Source organism: Poecile atricapillus, unplaced genomic scaffold (assembly GCF_030490865.1).
Source record: "Poecile atricapillus isolate bPoeAtr1 unplaced genomic scaffold, bPoeAtr1.hap1 scaffold_186, whole genome shotgun sequence".
NCBI lineage: Eukaryota > Metazoa > Chordata > Aves > Passeriformes > Paridae > Poecile > Poecile atricapillus.
Window position 1 is genome coordinate 1 of NW_026709023.1, and position 22,209 is coordinate 22,209.

Below are 22,209 nucleotides of genomic sequence, written 5' to 3' on the forward strand. Positions count from 1 at the left end.
AATGTCCCCTCAGTGTCCCCAGTGTCCCCAATGTCCCCAATGTCCCCGCAGGGCTGGCTGTCCCTGTGCTTTGTCCCCAATGTCCCCAATGTCCCCTCAGTGTCCCCAGTGTCCCTGCAGGGCTGGCTGTCCCCCTCAGTGTCCCCAATGTCCCCGCAGGGCTGGCTGTCCCTGTGCTGTGTCCCCAATGTCCCCCTCAGTGTCCCCAATGTCCCCTCAGGGCTGGCTGTCCCCCTCAGTGTCCCCAATGTCCCCAGTGTCCCCTCAGGACTGGCTGTCCCTGTGCTGTGTCCCCAGTGTCCCCAATGTCCCCTCAGTGTCCCCAATGTCCCCTCAGTGTCCCCAGTGTCCCCAATGTCCCCTCAGTGTCCCCAATGTCCCCAATGTCCCCAATGTCCCCTCAGTGTCCCCAATGTCCCCAATGTCCCCTCAGTGTCCCCAATGTCCCCTCAGTGTCCCCAGTGTCCCCAATGTCCCCAATGTCCCTCTCAGTGTCCCCAATGTCCCCAATGTCCCCTCAGGGCTGGCTGTCCCTCTCAGTGTCCCCAATGTCCCCAATGTCCCCAATGTCCCCTCAGGGCTGGCTGTCCCTGGCTCAGGCCCGGTACTCCCTGGGCTGTCACCGCGTCTCGTCCCTGCAGTACGGGGCCACCATGGTGCCCCGGGTCCGTGTGTGCCACAGGTGGGGGACACTGGGGACACTGGGGGGACATCGGGGGACAGGGGACACTGGGGGGACATCGGGGACACTGGGGGGGACATTTGGGGACAGTGGGACATCGGGGGACAATGGGATATCAGGGACAGGGGACACTGGGGGGACACTGGGACATTGAGGGGACAGGGGACACTGGGGGGGACAGTGGGGACAGTGGGACATTGAGGGGGACACTGGGGACACTGGGGGGACAATGGGACACTGAAGGGGACAGTGGGACATTGGGGGGGACATTGGGGGACAGTGGGACATCGGGGGACAGGGGACACTGGGGGGGACACTGGGACACTGGGGGGGACATTTGGGGGACAATGGGACATTGGGGGGGACAGCAGGACATTGGGGGACACTGGGACATTGGGGGGGACAGTGGGACATTGGGGGGGACATTGGGGGACAGTGGGACATCGGGGGACAGTGGGATATCAGGGACAGGGGACACTGGGGGGACACTGGGACATTGAGGGGACACTGGGACATTGGGGGGGACACTGGGACACTGGGGGGGACATTGAGAGGACAGTGGGACATTGAGGGGACAGTAGGACTTTGAAGGGACAGCAGGACATTGGGGGGACAGTGGGACACTGGGGGGACACTGGGGGGACAATGGGGCATTGGGGGGACAATGGGACACTGGGGGGGACACTAGGGACAGTAGGACATTGGGGGACAGGGGACACTGGGGGGGACAATGGGACACTGGGGGGGACATTGGGGGGACAGTGGGATGTTGAGGGGGACAATGGGACATTGAGGGGAAAGGGGACACTGGGGGGGACACTGGGGACAGTGGGACATTGAGGGGGACAATGGGACACTGGGGCGGACAGTGGGACATTGGGGGACAGGGGACACTGGGGGGGACACTGGGGACACTCAGTGGGGGGGGTGACAGGGACACTGGGGGGGACACGATGACGTTGGGGACACGCTGGTGGTGACACAAAGGGGTGTCCCCAGCCTGGGGAGGTGACACAGGGGGGTGACACGGGGGGGTGACACGGGGGGTGACACAGGGGGGTGACACAGGGGGGTGACACGGGGGGGTGACACGGGGGGTGACACGGGGGGTGACACGGGGGGGTGACACCGGGGGTGACACAGGGGGGTGACACGGGGGGTGACACGGGGGGGTGACACCGGGGGTGACACAGGGGGGTGACACAGGGGGTGACACAGGGGGGTGACACAGGGGGTGACACAGGAGGGTGACACAGACAGGTGACACAGGGGGGTGACACAGGGGGGTGACACAGGGGGGTGACACAGGGGGTGACACAGGAGGGTGACACAGGGGGGTGACACCGGTGTCCCCAAGGGGTGGCAAAGGGACAGCAGGGGACAGAGGTGACGCTGTCCCCTCTGTGTCACCCCCAGGCAGGACCCCGAGGGACGCCCCCGCTTTGAGGAGGTGCCTGGAACAGGAGGGGACCCCCAGGACCCCCAGCAGGGGGGGGGGTGACGGTGAGGGGGGGTCCCCAAAATGTCCCCAGTGGGTGCTGGGGGTTCTGAGGATGTCACCTGTGGGTGGGGGGTCCCCAAAATGTCCCCAGTGGGTGCTGGGGATGTCACCTGTGGGTGGGTGGTCCCCAGAAGGTCCCCAGTGGGTGCTGGGGATGTCACCCGTGGGTGGGGGGGTCCCCAAAATGTCCCCAGTGGGTGCTGGGGGTTCTGGGGATGTCACCCATGGGTCCTGGGGGGGCCCTGTGGGTTCGGGGGTCCCCAAAATGTCCCCAGTGGGTGCTGGGGGGGTCCCTGTGGGTGGGGGGGGTCCCCAAAATGTCCCCAGTGGGTGCTGGGGATGTCACCTGTGGGTGCTGGGGGGGTCCCTGGGGGTGGGGGGGTCCCCAAAATGTCCCCAGTGGGTGCTGGGGGGTCCTGGGGATGTCACCCATGGGTCCTGGGGGGGTCCCTGTGGGTTGGGGGGGTCCCCAAAATGTCCCCAGTGGGTTCTGGGGATGTCACCCATGGGTGCTGGGGGGGTCCTGGGGGGGTCCTCACCCGTTTTTGGGGGGGGGTCTCTGACCTTTCCCCCTCCCCCCAGGGCTGCGGCAGCGCCGGGGGGCCCCGGAAAAAGGGGGGGGTCCCAACCCGGCCCCCCCAGGACCCCCTGGGCTGGTTTGGGGTCCTGGTGCCCCCCAGTCTGCGGCAGGCCCAGGGCAGCTTCCAGAGGGGTGAGGAACTGGGGGAACTGGGAGGGACTGGGGGGAACTGGGAGGGACTGGGGGGAACTGGGAGGGACTGGGGGGACTGGGGGGGACTGGGGGGAATTGGGAGAGACTGGGAGGAAACTGGGAGGGACTGGGGGGACTGGGAGGGACTGGGAGAACTGGGGGGAACTGGGAGGAACTGGGAGGGACTGGGAGGGAGTGGGGGGACTGGGAGGGACTTGGAGGGACTGGGAGGAACTGGGAGGGACTGGGGGGGACTGGGAGGAACTGGGGGAACTGGGAGGAACTGGGGGAACTGGGAGGGACTTGGAGGGACTGGGAGGAACTGGGAGGAACTGGGAGGGACTGGGGGGGACTGGGAGGGACTGGGAGGGACTGGGAGGAACTGGGAGGGACTGGGAGAACTGGGAGGGACTGGGAGGAACTGGGAGAAACTGGGGGAACTGGGAGGAACTGGGGGAAACTGGGAGGAACTGGGAGGGACTGGGGGGACTGGGGGGAACTGGGAGGAACTGGGGGAACTGGGGGGAACTGGGGGAACTGGGAGGGACTGGGGGGGACTGGGAGGGACTGGGGGGAACTGGGGGAACTGGGGGGGACTGGGAGGGACTGGGAGGGACTGGGGGGGACTGGGAGGGACTGGGAGGGACTGGGGGAACTGGGGGGGACTGGGAGGGACTGGGAGGGACTGGGGGGGACTGGGAGGAACTGGGAGGGACTGGGAGGAACTGGGAGGGACTGGGGGGAACTGGGAGGGACTGGGGGAACTGGGGGGGACTGGGAGGGACTGGGAGGGACTGGGGGAACTGGGAGGGACTGGGGGGGACTGGGGGGGACTGGGGGAAACTGGGGGAACTGGGAGGGACCGGGGGAAACTGGGAGGAACTGGGAGGGACTGGGAGGGACTGGGGGGAACTGGGAGAAACTGGGAGGAACTGGGGGACCCCCAAAACCCATTGAGGGTCCCCAAACACGAGGAGTCCCAAAAACGGGGACAACGCCCCAAATCTGGGGCGTCCCCAAAACCGGGGAGGGCCCAAAGGTCACGACCCCCGTGACCCCCTGGGTGTCCCCTGGGTGTCCCCGGGGTGTCCCCTGGGTGTCCCCGGGGTGTCCCCGCTGTCCCCAGGGGTGACACTGGCAGTGGAGGTGGCCGAGCTCCAGGCAGGGCTGGAGGCGGCGGCAGCGCGGTACCGGCGGCTCCTGCGGCACAAACGTCACCGGGCTGGGGACAGCGGGGACAGCGGGGACACCACAGGGGACACAGGGGACACAGGGGACAGCCAGACACCCACGGACACCCCTGGGGACACCGACGGGGACACGGTGACCTCGGTGAGTGCGTGACAGCGAGGACACCTGGAGTCGTCTGCAGGTGACATGGGGGGACACAGGGGGGGACACACAGGGGACACAGGTGACACAGAGGGGACACACAGGGGGACATGGGTGACACAGGGGACACAGGTGACACAGGGGACACAGGTGACACAGGGGGGACACACAGGGGGACACAGGGGACACACAGGGGGACACAGGGGACACAAGGAACACACACAGGGGGACATGGGTGACATGGGGGGACACAGGTGACACAGGGGGGACACACAGGGGGACATGGGTGACACAGGGGACACACGGGGGGACATGGGTGACACAGGGGGGGACACAGGGGTGGACACATGTGGGACAGGGGGGGACACAGGGGTGGACACATGTGGGACACAGGGGGGGACACAGGTGACACAAGGAACACACACAGGGGACACAGGGAGGACACATGGGGGAACATGGGTGACACAGGGGGGACACACATGGGGACACAGGTGACACAGAGGGGACACCGGTGACACGGGCCGTGCTGACTCTCGGCAGGTGACACAGCTGCCACCAGGGACAGGGGGACAACAGCAGCCACCTGTGGGTGACACTGAGGACACTGCAGGTGACACTGAGGACACTGCAGGTGACACCGAGGACACTGCAGGTGACACCGAGCCCCGCACCTGACTGAGGGGAGGGGTCCCCTCGTGTCCCCACCCCCAATAAAGCCACCGTGGTGTCCCCTCGTGTCCCCACCCCCAATAAAGCCACCGTGGTGTCCCCAAGTTGCCGCCATCCCAGTGCCACCGTGGGGGTCGCTTTGTCACCGCTGTCAGGTGCCACCACGGGGCAATTTGTCACTGTGGTCAGGTGCCACCCCATCAGTGCCACCCCATCAGTGCCACCACAGGGCCATTTGTCACCGCTGTCGGGTGCCACCACGGCTGTGCCACCCCATCAGTGCCACCCCATCAGTGCCACCGTGGGGGTCGCTTTGTCACCGCTGTCACGTGCCACCACGGGGCAATTTGTCACTGTGGTCAGGTGCCACCACATCAGTGCCACCCATCAGTGCCACCACGGGGCCATTTGTCACCACTGTCACGTGCCACCCCATCAGTGCCACTCCATCAGTGCCACCGTGGGGGTCGCTTTGTCACAGTTGTCAGGTGCCACCACGGCACAGCAGTGCCACCATGGCAGTGCCACCATGGCAGTGCCACCCCAGGGCCATTTGTCACCGCTGTCACGTGCCACCCCATCAGTGCCACTCCATCAGTGCCACCGTGGGGGTCACTTTGTCACCGCTGTCACGTGCCACCCCATCAGTGCCACTCCATCAGTGCCACTCCATCAGTGCCACCGTGGGGGTCACTTTGTCACCGCTGTCAGGTGCCACCCCATCAGTGCCACTCCATCAGTGCCACTCCATCAGTGCCACCGTGGGGGTCACTTTGTCACCGCTGTCAGGTGCCACCCCATCAGTGCCACTCCATCAGTGCCACCGTGGGGGTCGCTTTGTCACAGCTGTCAGGTGCTACCATGGCAGTGCCACCAGGGCAGTGCCACCCCATCAATGCCACCATGAAGCCATTTGTCACCACTGTCACATGCCACCCCATCAATGGCACCACAGGACCATTTGTCACCGCTGTCGGGTGCCACCATGGCAGTGCCACCCCATCAATGCCACCACGGTGCCATTTGTCACCACTGTCAGGTGCCACCATGGCAGTGCCACCCCATCAGTGCCACCACAGGGCCATTTGTCACCGCTGTCAGGTGCCACCACGGCAATGCCACCATGGCAGTGCCACCCCATCAGTGCCATCACGGTGGTCGCTTTGTCACCGATGTCACGTGCCACCATGACAGTGCCACCCCATCAGTGCCACCACGGTGCCATTTGTCACCACTGTCAGGTGCCACCATGACAGTCCCACCACGGCAGTGCCACCATGGCAGTGCCACCCCATCAATGCCACCACGTCACCATTTGTCACCACCATCACCTGCCCACCACCCCACCCCCACGTGCCCCAGCCACGCCCCCTTTTGCCAAGGTCTATATTTATTGGTTGAGACCCAAGCCCCGCCCCCCCAAAGCCCCGCCCCCAACCCGAGAGGGGGGCGGGGCCAACACAACAACGACTATGGGAGAGGGGGCGGGGCGTGACGGGGGGCGTGGCCCGGGCGGAAAGGGGGCGTGGCCCGGGCGGGAAGGGGGCGGGGCCAGGCGGAGGGGGCGGGGCCGAAGGGCGCCCCCTAGCGGATGGTGTAGCGCACGTAGGGCACCTCGATGTCGGCGTCGCTGTCGTCGTTGCAGCACAGCTCGAACACCAGAGCCTTGACGTGGCGGCCCAGCTTCTTCTTGGACACCCGAGTGACGATCTCGGACATCCTGAGGGGACAGGGGACGTCAGGGAACGGGTAGGGACACGGCAGGGACATGGCAGGGACACGGCAGGGACACGGCCAGGGACACGGCAGGGACAGGGTAGGGACAGGGGGGACATGGCAGGGACACGGCAGGGACAGGGGGGACATGGCAGGGACACGGAAGGGACATGGCAGGGACATTGGGGACACGGCAGGGACAGGGGGGACATGGCAGGGACATGGCAGGGACAGGGGGAATGGTCACTGTCGTCCTGAGGGGACAGGGGACGTCAGGGAACGGGTAGGGACACGGCAGGGACAGGGGGGATACGGCAGGGACACGGCAGGGACATGGCAGGGACATTGGGGACACAGCAGGGACACGGCAGGGACACGGCAGGGACAGGGGGGATGGTTCCTGTCATCCTGAGGGGACAGGGGACATCAGGGACAGGGTAGGGACACGGCCAGGGACATGGCAGGGACACGGCAGGGACAGGGGGGACATGGCAGGGACGTCAGGGACCGGGTAGGGACACAGCAGGGACACGGCAGGGACACTGAGGACATGGAAGGGACACGGCAGGGACATTGGGGATGGTTCCTGTCATCCTGAGGGGACAGAGGACATCAGGGACAGGGTAGGGACACGGCCAGGGACATTGGGGACATGGCAGGGACGTCAGGGACCGGGTAGGGACACGGCAGGGACACGGCCAGGGACACGGCAGAGACATGGCAGAGACATGGCAGGGACACGGCAGGGACACGGCAGGGACATTGGGGACACGGCAGGGACAGGGGGGACACGGCAGGGACACGGCAGAGACATGGCAGAGACATGGCAGGGACACGGCAGGGACATGGTAGGGACATTGGGGATGGTTCCTGTCATCCTGAGGGGACAGGGGACGTCAGGGACACGGCAGGGACACGGCAGGGACATTGGGGACATGGCAGGGACATCAGCGACAGGGCCCTTCCCGCTCTACTCCTGTCTGGCCCAACGTCCCTGGTGTTCCCCAGTGTCCCCAATGTCCCCAACATCCCCAATGTCCCCAGTGTCCCCCAATGTCCCCCCAGTGTCCCCAATGTCCCCAACATCCCCAACATCCCCAGTGTCCCCAGTGTCCCCAGTGTCCCCAATGTCCCCCCAGTGTCCCCAGTGTCCCCCCAGTGTCCCCAGTGTCCCCAGTGTCCCCAGTGTCCCCTCCTACGGTTGGTCGTGGCGCTCGCGCAGTTTTGCCGCGGGCATGAAGAAGGAGTAGAGCATGGACACGCCCTGGGACAGCATCGTGATCTCCAGCCGGTGCTCCTTCTGTGGGGACATGGGGACATTGGGAGGGGACATTGGGGACATTGGGGACATCAGGGACATCGGGGACATTGGGGACATGGGGGGGACACAGGGAGGGGACACAGGGAGGGCTCAGTGGGGACACCGGGGACAGCGGCCACCGCAGGGGCTCGACCGTTCCCGTTCCCCAGAGCTCCCCTCTTGGCTGTGCCCCCTCCTCCCAGTGTCCCCCAGTTGATCCCAGTTCATCCCAGTCCCGTCCCAGTCCATCCCAGTCTCCCCCCAGTCCATCCCAGTTCATCCCAGTCCATCCCAGTCCCATCCCAGTTCATCCCAGTCCCCCCCAGTCCCTCCCAATCCCTCCCAGCTCCCTCCCAGTGCCCCCCAGTCCATCCCAGTCGGAGCTCCCAGTCCCATCCCAGTCCATCCCAGTCCCCCCCAGTCCCTCCCAGTCCCCCACAGTGCCCCCCCAGTCCCATCCCAGTTCCCCCCAGTCCCATCCCAGTCCATCCCAGTCCCTCCCAGTCTCCCCCAGTCCCTCCCAGTTCCCCCCAGTCCCTCCCAGTACCTTGAAGTAGGCGAGGAACTGGCGCAGGGTCATCTCCTGCCCGTCCGGCTGCAGCCCCTGCACCTCGAAGCGGTCCCAGAGCGTCCACTCGACCTCGTAGTACTGGGGACACGGGGGGGGGGGGTCAGAGCTGGGGGGGACCCCAAAACCCCCCAAAAGGGACCCCAAAACCCCCCCTGGGACCCCAAATCCCCCCAAAAGGGACCCCAAAACCCCCCCTGGGACCCCCAAAACCCCCCAAAAGGGACCCCAAAACCCCCCCTGGGACCCCCAAAACCTCCCCTGGGACCCTCAAAACCCCCCCTGGGACCCCAAATTCCCCCTGAGACCCCCAAACCCCCCCCATCCACACCCCCCAGCCCCCCAGAGACCCCCAAACCCCCCCCAGAGACCCCAAACCCCTCCCATCCACGCCCCCTGTGCCCACCAGAGACCCCAAACCCCCCCTGTTTGTGCCCCCCGTGCCCCACTGAGACCCCAAACCCACCCCAGCCGTGCCCCCCACCCCCCCAGAGACCCCCAAACCCCCCCCCAGAGACCCCAAATCCCCCCCTGGGATTGATCCCCACCCCCCAGGGACCCCCAAACCCCCCCATCCACACCCCAAACCCCCCCCAGAGACCCCAAAACCCCCCCCATCCACACCCCAAACCCCCCCAGAGACCCCAAACCCCCCCCATCCACACCTCCCCTGCCCCACTGAGACCCCCAAACCCCCCCCAGAGACCCCCAAACCCCCCCTGGGATTGATGCTGAGCCCCCCAGAGACCCCCAAACCCCCCCCAGAGACCCCCAAATGCCCCCCATCCACACCCCCCAGAGACCCCCAAACCCCACCTTGTTGCGGGGGCAGGCCAGGGGCTCGGAGAAGCCCACGAAGGGCAGGGCGAGGTTGAGGAAGGCGTTTTTGTAGGAGCTGAGCCGGCGGTGCCCCTGCACCAGCTTGAAGAGCTCCAGGCACGCCAGACCCACCACGGCCGCCGTGGTGGTGGCGATGGCCGGGATGATCTTCCCCGCGATCAGTTTGCTCTGGGGACGCCAAAAAACGGGGTTTGGGGTTTGGGGTTTTGGGGTTTGGGGTTTGGGGTTTGGGGTTTGGGGGTTTGGGGTTTGGGGTTTGGGGGTTTGGGGTTTGGGGTTTGGGGTTTGGGGTTTGGGGGTTTTGGGGTTTGGGGTTTTGGGGTTTGGGGTTTGGGGTTTGGGGTTTGGGGTTTGGCGTTTTGGGGTTTTGGGGTTTGGGGTTTGGGGGTTTTGGGTTTTGGGGTTTGGGGTTTGGGGTTTTGGGGTTTGGGGGTTTGGGGTTTGGGGTTTGGGGTTTGGGGTTTGGGGTTTTGGGGTTTGGGGGGTTTGGGGTTTTGGGGTTTTGGGGTTTTGGGGTTTTGGGGTTTGGGTTTGGGGGTTTGGGGTTTGGGGTTTGGGGGTTTTGGGGTTTGGGGTTTTGGGTTTGGGGTTTGGGGGTTTGGGTTTTGGGGTTTTGGGGTTTGGGGTTTGGGGTTTGGGGTTTTGGGGTTTGGGGTTTTGGGGTTTTGGGTTTGGGGTTTGGGGTTTTGGGGTTTGGGGGTTTGGGTTTTGGGGTTTGGGGTTTGGGATTTGGGGTTTGGGGTTTGGGGTTTTGGGGTTTGGGGTTGGGGGTTTGGGGTTTGGGGTTTGGGGTTTGGGGTTTTGGGGTTTGGGGGTTTGGGGTTTGGGGTTTTGGGGTTTTGGGGTTTTGGGGTTTTGGGTTTGGGGTTTGGGGTTTTGGGGTTTGGGGTTTGGGGTTTGGGGGTTTGGGGTTTGGGGTTTGGGGTTTGGGGGTTTGGGGTTTTGGGGTTTGGGGTTTTGGGGTTTGGGGGTTTTGGGGTTTGGGTTTGGGGTTTTGGGGTTTGGGGTTTGGGGTTTGGAGCCCAAAAATCAACCCTGAGGGTGTTGGGGTTCAGACAGGGCACCAGGGGGGATCTACACGGGGGGGTGGGGGATTTATGGGTTCCAGAGGAACTTCTGGAATGGCCCCCCAGCACTCAGAGAGGTCATAGAACAACACAGAACTCATGAAAACAACACAGGAATTATGAAAACCCCATAAAAACAACAGAGAAATTATAAAAACCCCATAAAAACAACACAGAAATTATAAAAATAACACAGAACCCCATAAAAACAACACAGAAACCATAAAAACCCCATAAAACGCCCCCAAAAAACCCCACAGCACCCCTCAGCCCCTCTCCCAGTATCTCCCAGTGTTCCCAGTACCCCCCAGTGCCCCCCAGCCCCTCTCCCAGCCCCTCTCCCAGCGCTCCCCAGTATCGCCCAGCCCCTCCCCAGTATCTCCCAGTATCCCCCAGTATCCCCCAGCCCCTCTCCCAGTATCCCCCAGTGCTCCCAGTATCCCCCAGCCCCTCCCCAGTGCTCCCAGTATCCCCCAGTATCCCCCAGCCCCTCTCCCAGTGCTCCCAGTGCTCCCCAGTATCCCCCAGCCCCTCTCCCAGTGCTCCCAGTATCCCCCAGTGCTCCCAGTATCCCCCAGTGCTCCCAGTTCACACCTTGTGCCGGTCGGCCGGGGGGATGTCGTAATTCTCCGCCCGCAGGTTGGAGGCGGCCACGATGAAATCCATGTGGAAATTGGTGTCATCGTCCTGGGGACAGGGGAGGGGACATCGGGGACATTGGGGACATTGGGGGGGGTTTGGTGTCATCGTCCTGGGGACAGGGGAGGGGACATCGGGGACATTGGGGGGACATTGGGGACATCAGGGGGGGTTTGGGGACAGAGGGAACATTGGGGACAGTGGGGACATCGGGGAGGTTTGGGGACACCCGAGGGGGGTTGGGGACACCCAGGGGAGTTTGGGGACATCGTCCTGGGGACAGCGGGGGGGGTTTGGGGACACTCAGGGGAGGCTGGGGTCAGGATTGGGGGGGTTGGGGTCAGGTTTTGGGGGTCGGGGTCAGGTTTTGGGGGTCGGGGTCAGGTTTTGGGGGGTCAGGGGGTGCTCAGGGGGGTCAGGGTCAGGATTTGGGGCTCAGGGGGGGTCAGGGTCAGGTTTTAGGGGGTCAGGTTTTGGGGCTCAGGGGGGGTCAGGGTCAGGATTTGGGGGGGTCAGGATTTTGGGGGTCAGGATTTGGGGGTCAGGGTCAGGTTTTGGGGGGTCAGGGGGTGCTCAGGGGGGGTCGGGGTCAGGTTTTGGGGGTCGGGGTCAGGTTTTGGGGGGTCAGGATTTTGGGGGTCAGGTTTTGGGGGTCAGGTTTTGGGGGTCAGGATTTGGGGGGTCAGGGTCAGGATTTGGGGGGTCAGGGTCAGGATTTGGGGGGTCGGGGTCAGGATTTGGGGGTCGGGGTCAGGTTTTGGGGGTTGGGGTCAGGATTTGGGGGTCAGGGTCAGGATTTGGGGGGGTCAGGTTTTGGGGGGTCGGGGTCCGGCCCCACCTTCTCGAAGTCGATGGGGAACATTCGGAATCCCGGCAGCTCCTCGGGGCTGGGCAGCGACGCCTTCAGCTCCTCCAGGCGCCCGTCATCTGTGGGGGGGGCACCCATGGGACACCCAGGGACACCCAGGGACACCCATGGGACCCCCAGTGACACCCATGGGACACCCAGTGACACCCATGGGACACCCAGGGACACCCATGGGACCCCCAGTGACACCCAGGGACACCCATGGGACCCCCAGTGACCACCAGTGACACCCATGGGACCCCCAGTGACACCCATGGGACACCCAGTGACACCCATGGGACACCCAGAGACACCCAGTGACACCCATGGGACACCCAGTGACACCCATGGGACCCCCAGTGACACCCAGTGACACCCAGAGCAGCACCCAGTGACACCCAGTGACACCCATGGGACACCCAGGGACACCCATGGGACCCCCGGTGACACCCATGGGACACCCAGTGACCCCCAGGGACACCCATGGGACACCCAGGGACACCCAGTGACCACCAGTGACACCCATGGGACACCCAGTGACCACCAGTGACACCCAGTGACACCCAGTGACACCCAGTGACCACCAGCGACCACCAGTGACACCCATGGGACCCCCGGTGACCCCCAGTGACACCCAGAGCAGCACCCAGTGACCACCAGTGACACCCAGTGACCACCAGTGACCCCCAGTAACTCCCATCCCCTCTCCGGTAGCCCCCAGCCCCATTCCCATTCCGGTAGCCCCCATACCCTCTCCGGTAGCCCCCAGCCCCTCTCCAGTAGCCCCCAGCCCCATCCCCATTCTGGTAGCCCCCATCCCCTCTCTGGTAGCCCCCATCCCCTCCCCGGTAGCCCCCATCCCGTACCCAGGGCGGCGCTGGCGCTCTGCAGCTCCTGGTCGGACACGTGGATCCTGACCCCATCCCCATTCCTGTAGCCCCCATCCCCTCTCTGGTAGCCCCCATCCCCATTCCGCTAGCCCCCATCCCCTCCCCGGTAGCCCCCAGCCCCATTCCCATTCCGGTAGCCCCCATCCCCTCTCCACTAGCCCCCATCCCGTACCCAGGGCGGCGCTGGCGCTCTGCAGCTCCTGGTCGGACACGTGGATCCTGACCCCATCCCCTCTCCAGTAGCCCCCATCCCCTCTCTGGTAGCCCCCATCCCCTCTCTGGTAGCCCCCAGCCCCATTCCCATTCCGGTAGCCCCCATCCCCATTCCGGTAGCCCCCATCCCCATTTTGGTAGCCCCCGGCCGTACCCAGGGCGGCGCTGGCGCTCTGCAGCTCCTGGTCGGACACGTGGATCCTGACCCCGGCCTTGGGGGCGAAGGGGGGGACCCGGACGTGGCGCAGGAGCTCGGCCACGGCCGCCCGGTCCCGCGAGCCCGCGATGCCGTAACTCTGCGCAAACAGGTTCGCAGCCGCCACCACGTAATCCAGGTGCAGGGGCTGCGGGGACACCTGGGTGAGCCTGGGGGGCACCTGGGGGCACCCGTGGGCTGCGGGGACACCGGGGTGAGCCTGGGGGGCACCTGGGGGCACCTGGGGGTACCTGGGGGCAGCTGGGGGCACCTGGGGGGCACCTGGGGGGCACCTGGGGGAGCCTGGGGGGCACCTGGGGGGCACCTGGGGGGCACCCATGGGGCACCTGGGGGGGACACATATGGGGCAGGGGGGGCTCCTGGGGTGAGGGGGGAGCACCTGGGGGGCACCTGGGGGGCACCCATGGGGCAGGGGGAGCACCCATGGGGTGAGGGGGGCACCTGGGGGGACACCTGGGGTGAGGGGGGGCACCTGGGGGGCACCTGGGGGTACCTGGGGGGCACCCGTGGGGCAGGGGGGGCAGGGGGAGACCTGGGGGGCACCTGAGGTGAGGGGGGGGAGCCTGGGGGCACCTGGGGGGCTCCTGGGGGGCACCCGTGGGGTGAGGAGGGCACTTAGGGGGCACCCATGGGGCTGGGGGGACACCTGGGGAGCACCTGGGGGGTGCCTGGGGGCACCTGGGGGCATCTGGGGGTGCCTGGGGGGCACCCATAGGGGTAGAGGGAGCACAGGTGACACCCCCAACCCCCCCAGGTGCCATCCTCAGCCCCCCCAGGTGACACAGGTGACACCCCCAGGTGACACAGGTGACCCAGGTGACACACAGGTGACACAGGGGACACACAGGGGACACAGGTGACAGGTGACACACACAGGTGACACAGGGGACACACAGGTGACACAGGTGACATTCCCAGCCCCAGGTGACACAGGTGACCCCCCCAGGTGACCCAGGTGACCCAGGTGACACAGGTGACACACAGGTGACACAGGTGGCACAGGTGACACAGGTGACACACAGGTGACACACACAGGTGACACAGGTGACACCCCCAGCCCCCCCAGGTGACACAGGTGACAGGTGACCCCCCCAGGTGACACAGGTGACACCCTCAGGTGACACAGGTGACACACAGGTGACACAGGTGACAGGTGCCACCCCCAGGTGACCCCCCCAGGTGACACAGGTGACAGGTGACAGGTGACACAGGTGACACACAGGTGACAGGTGACAGGTGCCAGGTGCCACCCCCAGGTGCCACCCCCAGGTGACACAGGTGACACACAGGTGACACAGGTGACACAGGTGACAGGTGACACAGGTGACACACAGGTGACACAGGTGACCCAGGTGACCCAGGTGACACAGACAGGTGACACAGGTGACAGGTGACACACAGGTGACACAGGTGACACAGGTGACATTCCCAGCCCCAGGTGACACAGGTGACACAGGTGACACAGGTGACAGGTGACACAGATGACACAGGTGACACACACAGGTGACACACAGGTGACACAGGTGACACAGGTGACATTCCCAGCCCCAGGTGACACAGGTGACACAGGTGACAGGTGACACAGATGACACAGGTGACACACACAGGTGACACACAGGTGACACAGGTGCCACCCCCAGGTGCCACAGGTGCCACCCCCAGGTGCCAGGTGCCACCCCAGGTGACCCCACTCACGTTGTCGGGGTCGAAGACGAGGGGGTGGGGGCAGCGCTTGGGCCCCGACCAGAACAGGGTCCCCGAGTTCGTTTTCTGTGGGGGCAAAACCATCAGCGTTAACGAGCTAATTAACGGCAATTAATCAGCTAATTATTACTGTTAACGAGCTGACAATTAACAAGATAATTATTAATATTAATGAAGCAATCAAGGGGTTCTCACCTGTCCTTGGCAGATGTTGAGGTAATTAAGATTCAGGTAAACGAGGTAATTAACGGACTTAACAAGGTACTGAGTGTTAACGAGGTAATTAATCAGGGTTAATTAAGGTTAATGAAGGTGTGCCCACCTGTCCTGCTGGATGTTGGGGTAAATGAGCTATTGGGGGTTAATGGGGTAATTAATTTGGGCTAATTAACCTAACTAACCAGGCTAATGAGGTAATTAAGGGGTAATTAACCTGTCCCGGGGGCAGTTGTGCAGCAGCTGGAGGATGTTGGGGGTTAACGAGCTTGGGGTTAACGAGTTAATGGGGAACTAAATGAACTATTTAAGGTTAATAAGCTGATTAATGGGGGCTGACACTGTAATTAACGAAGCTAATTAAGTAATTAAGGGGTAATTAACCTGTCCCAGGGGGAAGTTGTGCAGCAGCTGGAGGATGTTTGGGTTAATTAGGTTGGGGTTAACGAGTTAATGGGGGGCCAAATGAACTATTTAGGGTTAATAAGATAACTAACCAAAGCTGTCAGTGTAATTAACGAGGCTAACGAGGTAATTAGCAGCTCCCACCTGTCCCGGGGGGAAGTTGTGCAGCAGCTGGCGGATGTTGGGGGTTAATTAGGTTGGGGTTAACGAGATAATGGGGGGCCAAATGAACTATTTAAGGTTAATAAGGTAACCAATCATGGCTGACACTGTAATTAACGAGGTTAATGAGTTAATTAAGGGTCTCCCACCTGTCCCGGGGGGAAGTTGTGCAGCAGCTGGAGGATGTTGGGGGTTAATGAGGTTGGGGTTAACGAGGCAATGAGGAACTAAATGAACTATTTAGGATTAGTAAGGTGATCAATGGGGGCTGACAGTGTAATTAACGAGGTTAATGAGTTAATTAAGGGTTTCCCACCTGTCCCGGGGGGAAGTTGTGCAGCAGCTGGAGGATGTTGGGGGTTAATTAGGTTGGGGTTAACGAGTTAATGGGGGGCCAAATGAACTATTTAAGGTTAATAAGCTGATTAATGGGGGCTGACACTGTAATTAACGAAGCTAATTAAGTAATTAAGGGGTAATTAACCTGTCCCAGGGGGAAGTTGTGCAGCAGCTGGAGGATGTTGGGGGTTAATTAGGTTGGGGTAAACGAGGCAATGGGTGGTTAAATGAACTATTTAGGCTCAATAAGGTAACCAATCAGGGCTGACAGTGTCATTAACGAGGTTAATGAGTTAATTAAGGGTTTCCCACCTGTCCCGGGGGGAAGTTGTGCAGCAGCTGGAGGATATCTGGGTTAATCAGGTTGGGGTTAATGAGGCAATGGGTGGTTAAATGAACTATTTAGAGTTAATAAGGTAACTAACCCAAGCTGACAGTGTAATTAACAAGGCTAACGAGGTAATTAAGGTAATTAACCTGTCCCGGGGGGAAGTTGTGCAGCAGCTGGCTGGGGGTAACGAGGTTGGGGGTAACAAGGTTGGGGTTAACGAGGCAATGAGGAACTAAATGAACTATTTAGGGTTAATAAGGTAACCAATCATGGCTGACACTGTAATTAACGAGGCTAACGAGGTAATTAAGGGGTAATTAACCTGTCCCGGGGGGAAGTTGTGCAGCAGCTGGAGGATGTTGGGGTTAATGATCTTGGAGTAAACAAGGCAATAAGGAACTAGATGAACTATTTAGGGTTAATAAGGTAACTAACCCAAGCTGACACTGTAATTAACGAGGCTAACGAGGTAATTAAGCGGTAATTAACCTGTCCCGGGGGGAAGTTGTGCAGCAGCTGGGGGATGTTGGGGTTAATGACGTTGGAGTAAATGAGGCAATAAGGAACTAGATGAACTATTTAAGGTTAATAAGGTGATCAATGGGGTCTGACACTGTAATTAACGAGGCTAATGAGGTAATTAAGGGGTAATTAACCTGTCCCGGGGGGAAGTTGTGCAGCAGCTGGAGGATGTTTGGGTTAATCAGGTTGGGGTTAACGAGGCAATGGGTGGTTAAATGAACTATTTAAGGTTAATAAGGTAACCAATCACGGCTGACACTGTAATTAACGATGTTAATGAGTTAATTAAGAGTCTCCCACCTGTCCCAGGGGGAAGTTGTGCAGCAGCTGGAGGATGTTGGGGTTAATCAGGTTGGGGTTAACGAGGCAATAAGGAACTAAATGAACTATTTAAGGTTAATAAGGTAACCAATCATGGCTGACACTGTAATTAACGAGGCTAACGAGGTAATTAAGCGGTAATTAACCTGTCCCGGGGGGAAGTTGTGCAGCAGCTGGCGGATGTTGGGGGTTAACGAGATTGGGGTAAACAAAGCAATGAGGAACTAAATGAACTATTTAAGGTTAATAAGGTAACAAATCATGGCTGACACTGTAATTAACGAGGCTAACGAGGTAATTAAGGGGTAATTAACCTGTCCTGGGGGGAAGTTGTGCAGCAGCTGGAGGATGTTGGGGGTTAATGACGTTGGAGTAAACAAGGCAATAAGGAACTAGATGAACTATTTAGGGTTAATAAGGTAACCAATCACGGCTGACACTGTAATTAACGAGGTTAATGAGTTAATTAAGGGCCTCCCACCTGTCCTGGGGGGAAGTTGTGCAGCAGCTGGCGGATGCTGGGGTTAATCAGGTTGGGGTTAACGAGGCAATGGGTGGTTAAATGAACTATTTAAGGTTAATAAGGTAACCAATCATGGCTGACGCTGTAATTAACGAGGCTAATGAGTTAATTAAGGGTCTCTCACCTGTCCTGGGGGGAAGTTGTGCAGCAGCTGGCAGATGTTTGGGTTAATTAGGTTGGGGTAAACGAGGCAATGAGGAACTAAATGAACTATTTAGAGTTAATAAGGTAGTTAATGGGGGCTGACACTGTAATTAACGATGTTAATGAGTTAATTAAGGTTTTCCCACCTGTCCCGGGGGGAAGTTGTGCAGCAGCTGGAGGATGTTGGGGTTAATCAGGTTGGGGTTAATGAAAGCAATAGGTTGTTACATAAACTATATAGGGTTAATAAGGTGATCAATGGGGGCTGACAGTGTAATTAACGATGTTAATGAGTTAATTAAAGGTTTCCCACCTGTCCCGGGGGGAAGTTGTGCAGCAGCTGGCGGATGTTGTTGCTGTACTGGCGGTGCCAGTGCCGGCAGGCCCAGGCCACGCAGTCGGGCCAGGCTCGGGGCCGGTCGCTGACCAGGCTGCGCTGGACGGCCTCGAGAACCTCCAGGGGCTGCGTCCCCGCCAGGCGCAGCGTCCGCTCCAGGAACTTGGGGTCCCTGGGGGGAAATCGGGGTTCAGGGGGGTCCCTGGGGGAAATCGGGGTTCAGGGGGGGTTATCGGGGTCCCTGGGGGGGTTATGGGGGTCCCTGGGGGGGTTATGGGGGTGCAGCGTCCGCTCCAGGAACTTGGGGTCCCTGGGGGGAAATGGGGTTCAGGGGGGGTTATGGGGGTACAGGGGGGGTTATGGGAGTCCCTGGGGGGATTGGGGGGGTTATGGGGGTCCCTGGGGGGGTTATGGGGGTGCAGCGTCCGCTCCAGGAACTTGGGGTCCCTGGGGGAAAATGGGGTTCAGGGGGGTCCCTGGGGGGGTTATGGGGGTCCCTGGGGGGGTACAGGGGGCGCAGCGTCCGCTCCAGGAACTTGGGGTCCCTGGGGGGAAAGGGGGGGTTATGGGGGTCCCTGGGGGGAAATCAGGGTTCAGGGGGGGTTATGGGGGGGTCAGGGGGGGTTATGGGGGTCCCTGGAGGGGTTATGGGGGTCCCTGGAGGGGTTATGGGGGTCCCTGGGGGGGTACAGGGGGTGCAGCGTCCGCTCCAGGAACTTGGGGTCCCTGGGGGGAAATGGGGTTCAGGGGGGGTTATGGGGGTCCCTGGGGGGAAATGGGGGGGTTATGGGGGTACAGGGGGTGCAGCGTCCGCTCCAGGAACTTGGGGTCCCTGGGGGAAAATGGGGTTCAGGGGGGGTTATGGGGGGGTTCAGGGGGTCCCTGGGGGGGTTCAGGGGGTCCCTGGGGGGGTTATGGGGGTCCCTGGGGGGAATTTGGGGTTCAGGGGGGTCCCTGGGGGGGAAATGGGGGTCCCTGGGGGGGGTACAGGGGGTTCAGGGGGCGCAGCGTCCGCTCCAGGAACTTGGGGTCCCTGGGGGGAAATGGGGTACAGGGGGGGGTTATGGGGGTCCCTGGGGGGAATTCGGGGTTCAGGGGGGGTTATGGGGGTACAGGGGGGGTTATGGGGGTCCCTGGGGGGGTTCAGGGGGGGTTATGGGGGTCCCTGGGGAGGTTATGGGGGTCCCTGGGGGCTTAGAGGGGTGCAGGGGTTATGGGGGTACAGGGGGTGCAGCGTCCGCTCCAGGAACTTGGGGTCCCTGGGGGGAATTGGGGTTCAGGGGGGGAAATCGGGGTCCCTGGGGGGGTTATGGGGGTCCCTGGGGGGAAATCGGGGTTCAGGGGGAGTTCAGGGGGTCCCTGGGGAAAAATGGGGTTCAGGGGGGGTTATGGGGGTCCCTGGGGGGAAATGGGGGGGTTATGGGGGTCCCTGGGGGAAAGGGGGGTACAGGGGGGGTTATGGGGGTCCCTGGGGGGGTTATGGGGGTCCCTGGAGGGGTTATGGGGGTCCCTGGGGGGGTTATGGGGGTCCCTGGAGGGGTTATGGGGGTCCCTGGGGGGGTTATGGGGGTCCCTGGGGGGGTTATGGGGGTCCCTGGGGGGGTTATGGGGGCGCAGCGTCCGCTCCAGGAACTTGGGGTCCCTGGGGGGAAATCGGGGTTCAGGGGGGGTTATGGGGGTCCCTGGGGGGGTTCAGGGGGTCCCTGGGGGGGTTATGGGGGTCCCTGGGGGGAAATGGGGTTCAGGGGGGGAAATCGGGGTCCCTGGGGGGTTATGGGGGTCCCTGGGGGGAATTCGGGGTTCAGGGGGGGTTATGGGGGTCCCTGGGGGGAAATGGGGGGGTTATGGGGGTCCCTGGGGGGTTATGCAGGTCCCTGGGGGGGTACAGGGGGTGCAGCGTCCGCTCCACGAACTTGGGGTCCCTGGGGGGGTTATGGGGGGTTCAGGGGGGGTTATGGGGGTCCCTGGGGGGTTAGAGGGGTGCAGGGGTTATGGGGGTACAGGGGGGTTATCGGGGTACAGGGGGTGCAGCGTCCGCTCCAGGAACTTGGGGTCCCTGGGGGGAAATCGGGGTTCAGGGGGGGTTATGGGGGGGTTCAGGGGGGGTTATGGGGGTCCCTGGGGGGGTTATGGGGGTCCCTGGGGGGGTTATGGGGGGTCCCTGGGGGGGTTATGGGGGTCCCTGGGGGGGTTATGGGGGTCCCTGGGGGGGTTATGGGGGTCCCTGGGGGGAAATGGGGTTCAGGGGGGTTATGGGGGTCCCTGGGGGGGTACAGGGGGCGCAGCGTCCGCTCCAGGAACTTGGGGTCCCTGGGGGATTCGGGGTTATGGGGGGGTTATGGGGATCCCTGGGGGGGTTATGGGGGTCCCTGGGGAAAAAAGGGGTACAGGGGGGGTTATGGGGGTCCCTGGGGGGGTTATGGGGGTCCCTCAGAGAGTCCCGTGGGATTTGGGGGGGGGTTCTCTGGGATTTGGGGGGGTTCCCTGGGATTTGAGGGGGTTCTCTGGGATTTGGGGGGGTTCTCTGGGCTTTGGGGGGGTTCTCTGGGCTTTGGGGGGGTTCTCTGGGATTTGGGGGGGGTTCTCTGGGCTTTGGGGGGGTTCTCTGGGCTTTGGGGTGTCCCGTGGGATTTGAGGGGGTTCTCTGGGATTTGGGGGGGTTCTCTGGGCTTTGGGGGGGTTCTCTGGGTTTTGGGGGGGTTCTCTGGGATTTGGGGGGGGTTCTCTGGGCTTTGGGGGGGTTCTCTGGGCTTTGGGGTGTCCCGTGGGATTTGAGGGGGTTCTCTGGGATTTGGGGGAGTTCTCTGGGCTTTGGGGGGTTTCTCTGGGATTTGGGGGGGGGTTCTCTGGGCTTTGGGGGGGTTCTCTGGGATTTGGGGGGGTTCTCTGGGTTTTGGGGGGGTTCTCTGGGATCTGGGGGAGTTCTCTGGGCTTTGGGGGGGTTCCCTGGGATCTGGGGGGGTTCTCTGGGTTTGGGGGGGGTTCTCTGGGTTTTGGGGGGGTTCTCTGGGATTTGGGGGGGTTCTCTGGGATCTGGGGGGGTTCTCTGGGTTTTGGGGGGGTTCTCTGGGTTTGGGGGGGTTCTCTGGGATTTGGGGGGGTTCTCTGGGATTTGGGGGGGTCTCTGGGCTTTGGGGGGGTTCTCTGGGATCTGGGGGGGTTCTCTGGGTTTTGGGGTGCCCCCCACTCACATCAGGTACTGGTTGACGTTCTCGGCCGGCTGCTTGAAGAGCCCCTCGAACTCGTCACGCGCCCACTGCGGAACGGGGGCGTCACCGCGGGGTCCCGGCCCCAGGGACACCCCAAAACGGGCCCAGGACCCCCCCAAACCAGAACCTGCTGCCCACAACCCCCCAAAATGAGGATTCTGGTGTCCAGGACCCCCCAAATCCCAACCCAGACCCCCCCAAACCAGAACCTGCTGCCCACAGCCCCCCCCAATGAGGATTCTGGTGTCCAGGACCCCCCAAAAGAGCAAACCTGGAGTCTGGGACGCCCCAAAACGCGACCCCTGCGCTCCCCAGGACCCCTCAAACCTCACCCAAAACCACCTGGGCTCGCTCCAGCCACACAAAACCGGTGCCCCATCAGCTGCCAGGTGTTCCTGGACACACCTGGGCACAGCTGGGGATACCTGGGGACACCTGGGCACACCTGGGGACACACCTGCACTCATCTGTGCTCACCTGGGCACACCTGAACTCACCTGGGGACACCTGGACTCACCTGGGGACACACCTGGGCACACCTGGGCACAGCTGGACTTACCTGGGGACACCTGGGCACACCTGGGGACACCTGGACTCACCTGGAGACACATCTGGGCACACCTGGACTCACCTGAACACACCTGGACTCACCTGGGGACACCTGGACTCACCTGGAGACACCTGGGCACCCCTGGACTCACCTGAACTCACCTGTGCACACCTGGACTCACCTGGGGACACACCTGGGCACACCTGGGCACAGCTGGGGACACCTGAGCACAGCTGGGGACACCTAGACTCAC

The 22,209-nt window shown here is 62.3% G+C and overlaps 2 protein-coding genes across 2 annotated transcripts in view; one reads left to right on the top strand and one right to left on the bottom strand.

The window, feature by feature from the left end:
- The first annotated feature begins 561 nt into the window (after positions 1 to 561).
- On the top strand, positions 562 to 5,000 carry CCDC115 (coiled-coil domain containing 115). Its single transcript, XM_058828663.1, has 5 exons — positions 562 to 682; positions 2,099 to 2,132; positions 2,766 to 2,895; positions 4,022 to 4,267; positions 4,768 to 5,000. The coding sequence occupies exons 1-4, from the start codon at positions 567 to 569 to the stop codon at positions 4,237 to 4,239; spliced, it is 498 nt and encodes a 165-aa protein (XP_058684646.1). The 5' UTR covers positions 562 to 566; the 3' UTR covers positions 4,240 to 4,267; positions 4,768 to 5,000.
- Positions 5,001 to 6,378: 1,378 nt separating this feature from the next.
- LOC131574237 (ubiquitin-like modifier-activating enzyme 1) overlaps positions 6,379 to 22,209 on the bottom strand; it is a 48,426-nt gene continuing 32,595 nt past the window's right edge. The window contains exons 17-26 of the mRNA XM_058828662.1: positions 21,389 to 21,453; positions 18,174 to 18,369; positions 14,889 to 14,963; positions 13,131 to 13,320; positions 11,865 to 11,953; positions 10,982 to 11,074; positions 9,297 to 9,488; positions 8,460 to 8,561; positions 7,812 to 7,912; positions 6,379 to 6,616 (exon numbers count right to left, since the gene is read on the bottom strand). Coding sequence (XP_058684645.1) covers positions 6,481 to 6,616; positions 7,812 to 7,912; positions 8,460 to 8,561; positions 9,297 to 9,488; positions 10,982 to 11,074; positions 11,865 to 11,953; positions 13,131 to 13,320; positions 14,889 to 14,963; positions 18,174 to 18,369; positions 21,389 to 21,453 — 1,239 coding nt within the window. The 3' untranslated portion in view covers positions 6,379 to 6,480. The remainder of the gene's footprint in view (positions 6,617 to 7,811; positions 7,913 to 8,459; positions 8,562 to 9,296; positions 9,489 to 10,981; positions 11,075 to 11,864; positions 11,954 to 13,130; positions 13,321 to 14,888; positions 14,964 to 18,173; positions 18,370 to 21,388; positions 21,454 to 22,209) is intronic.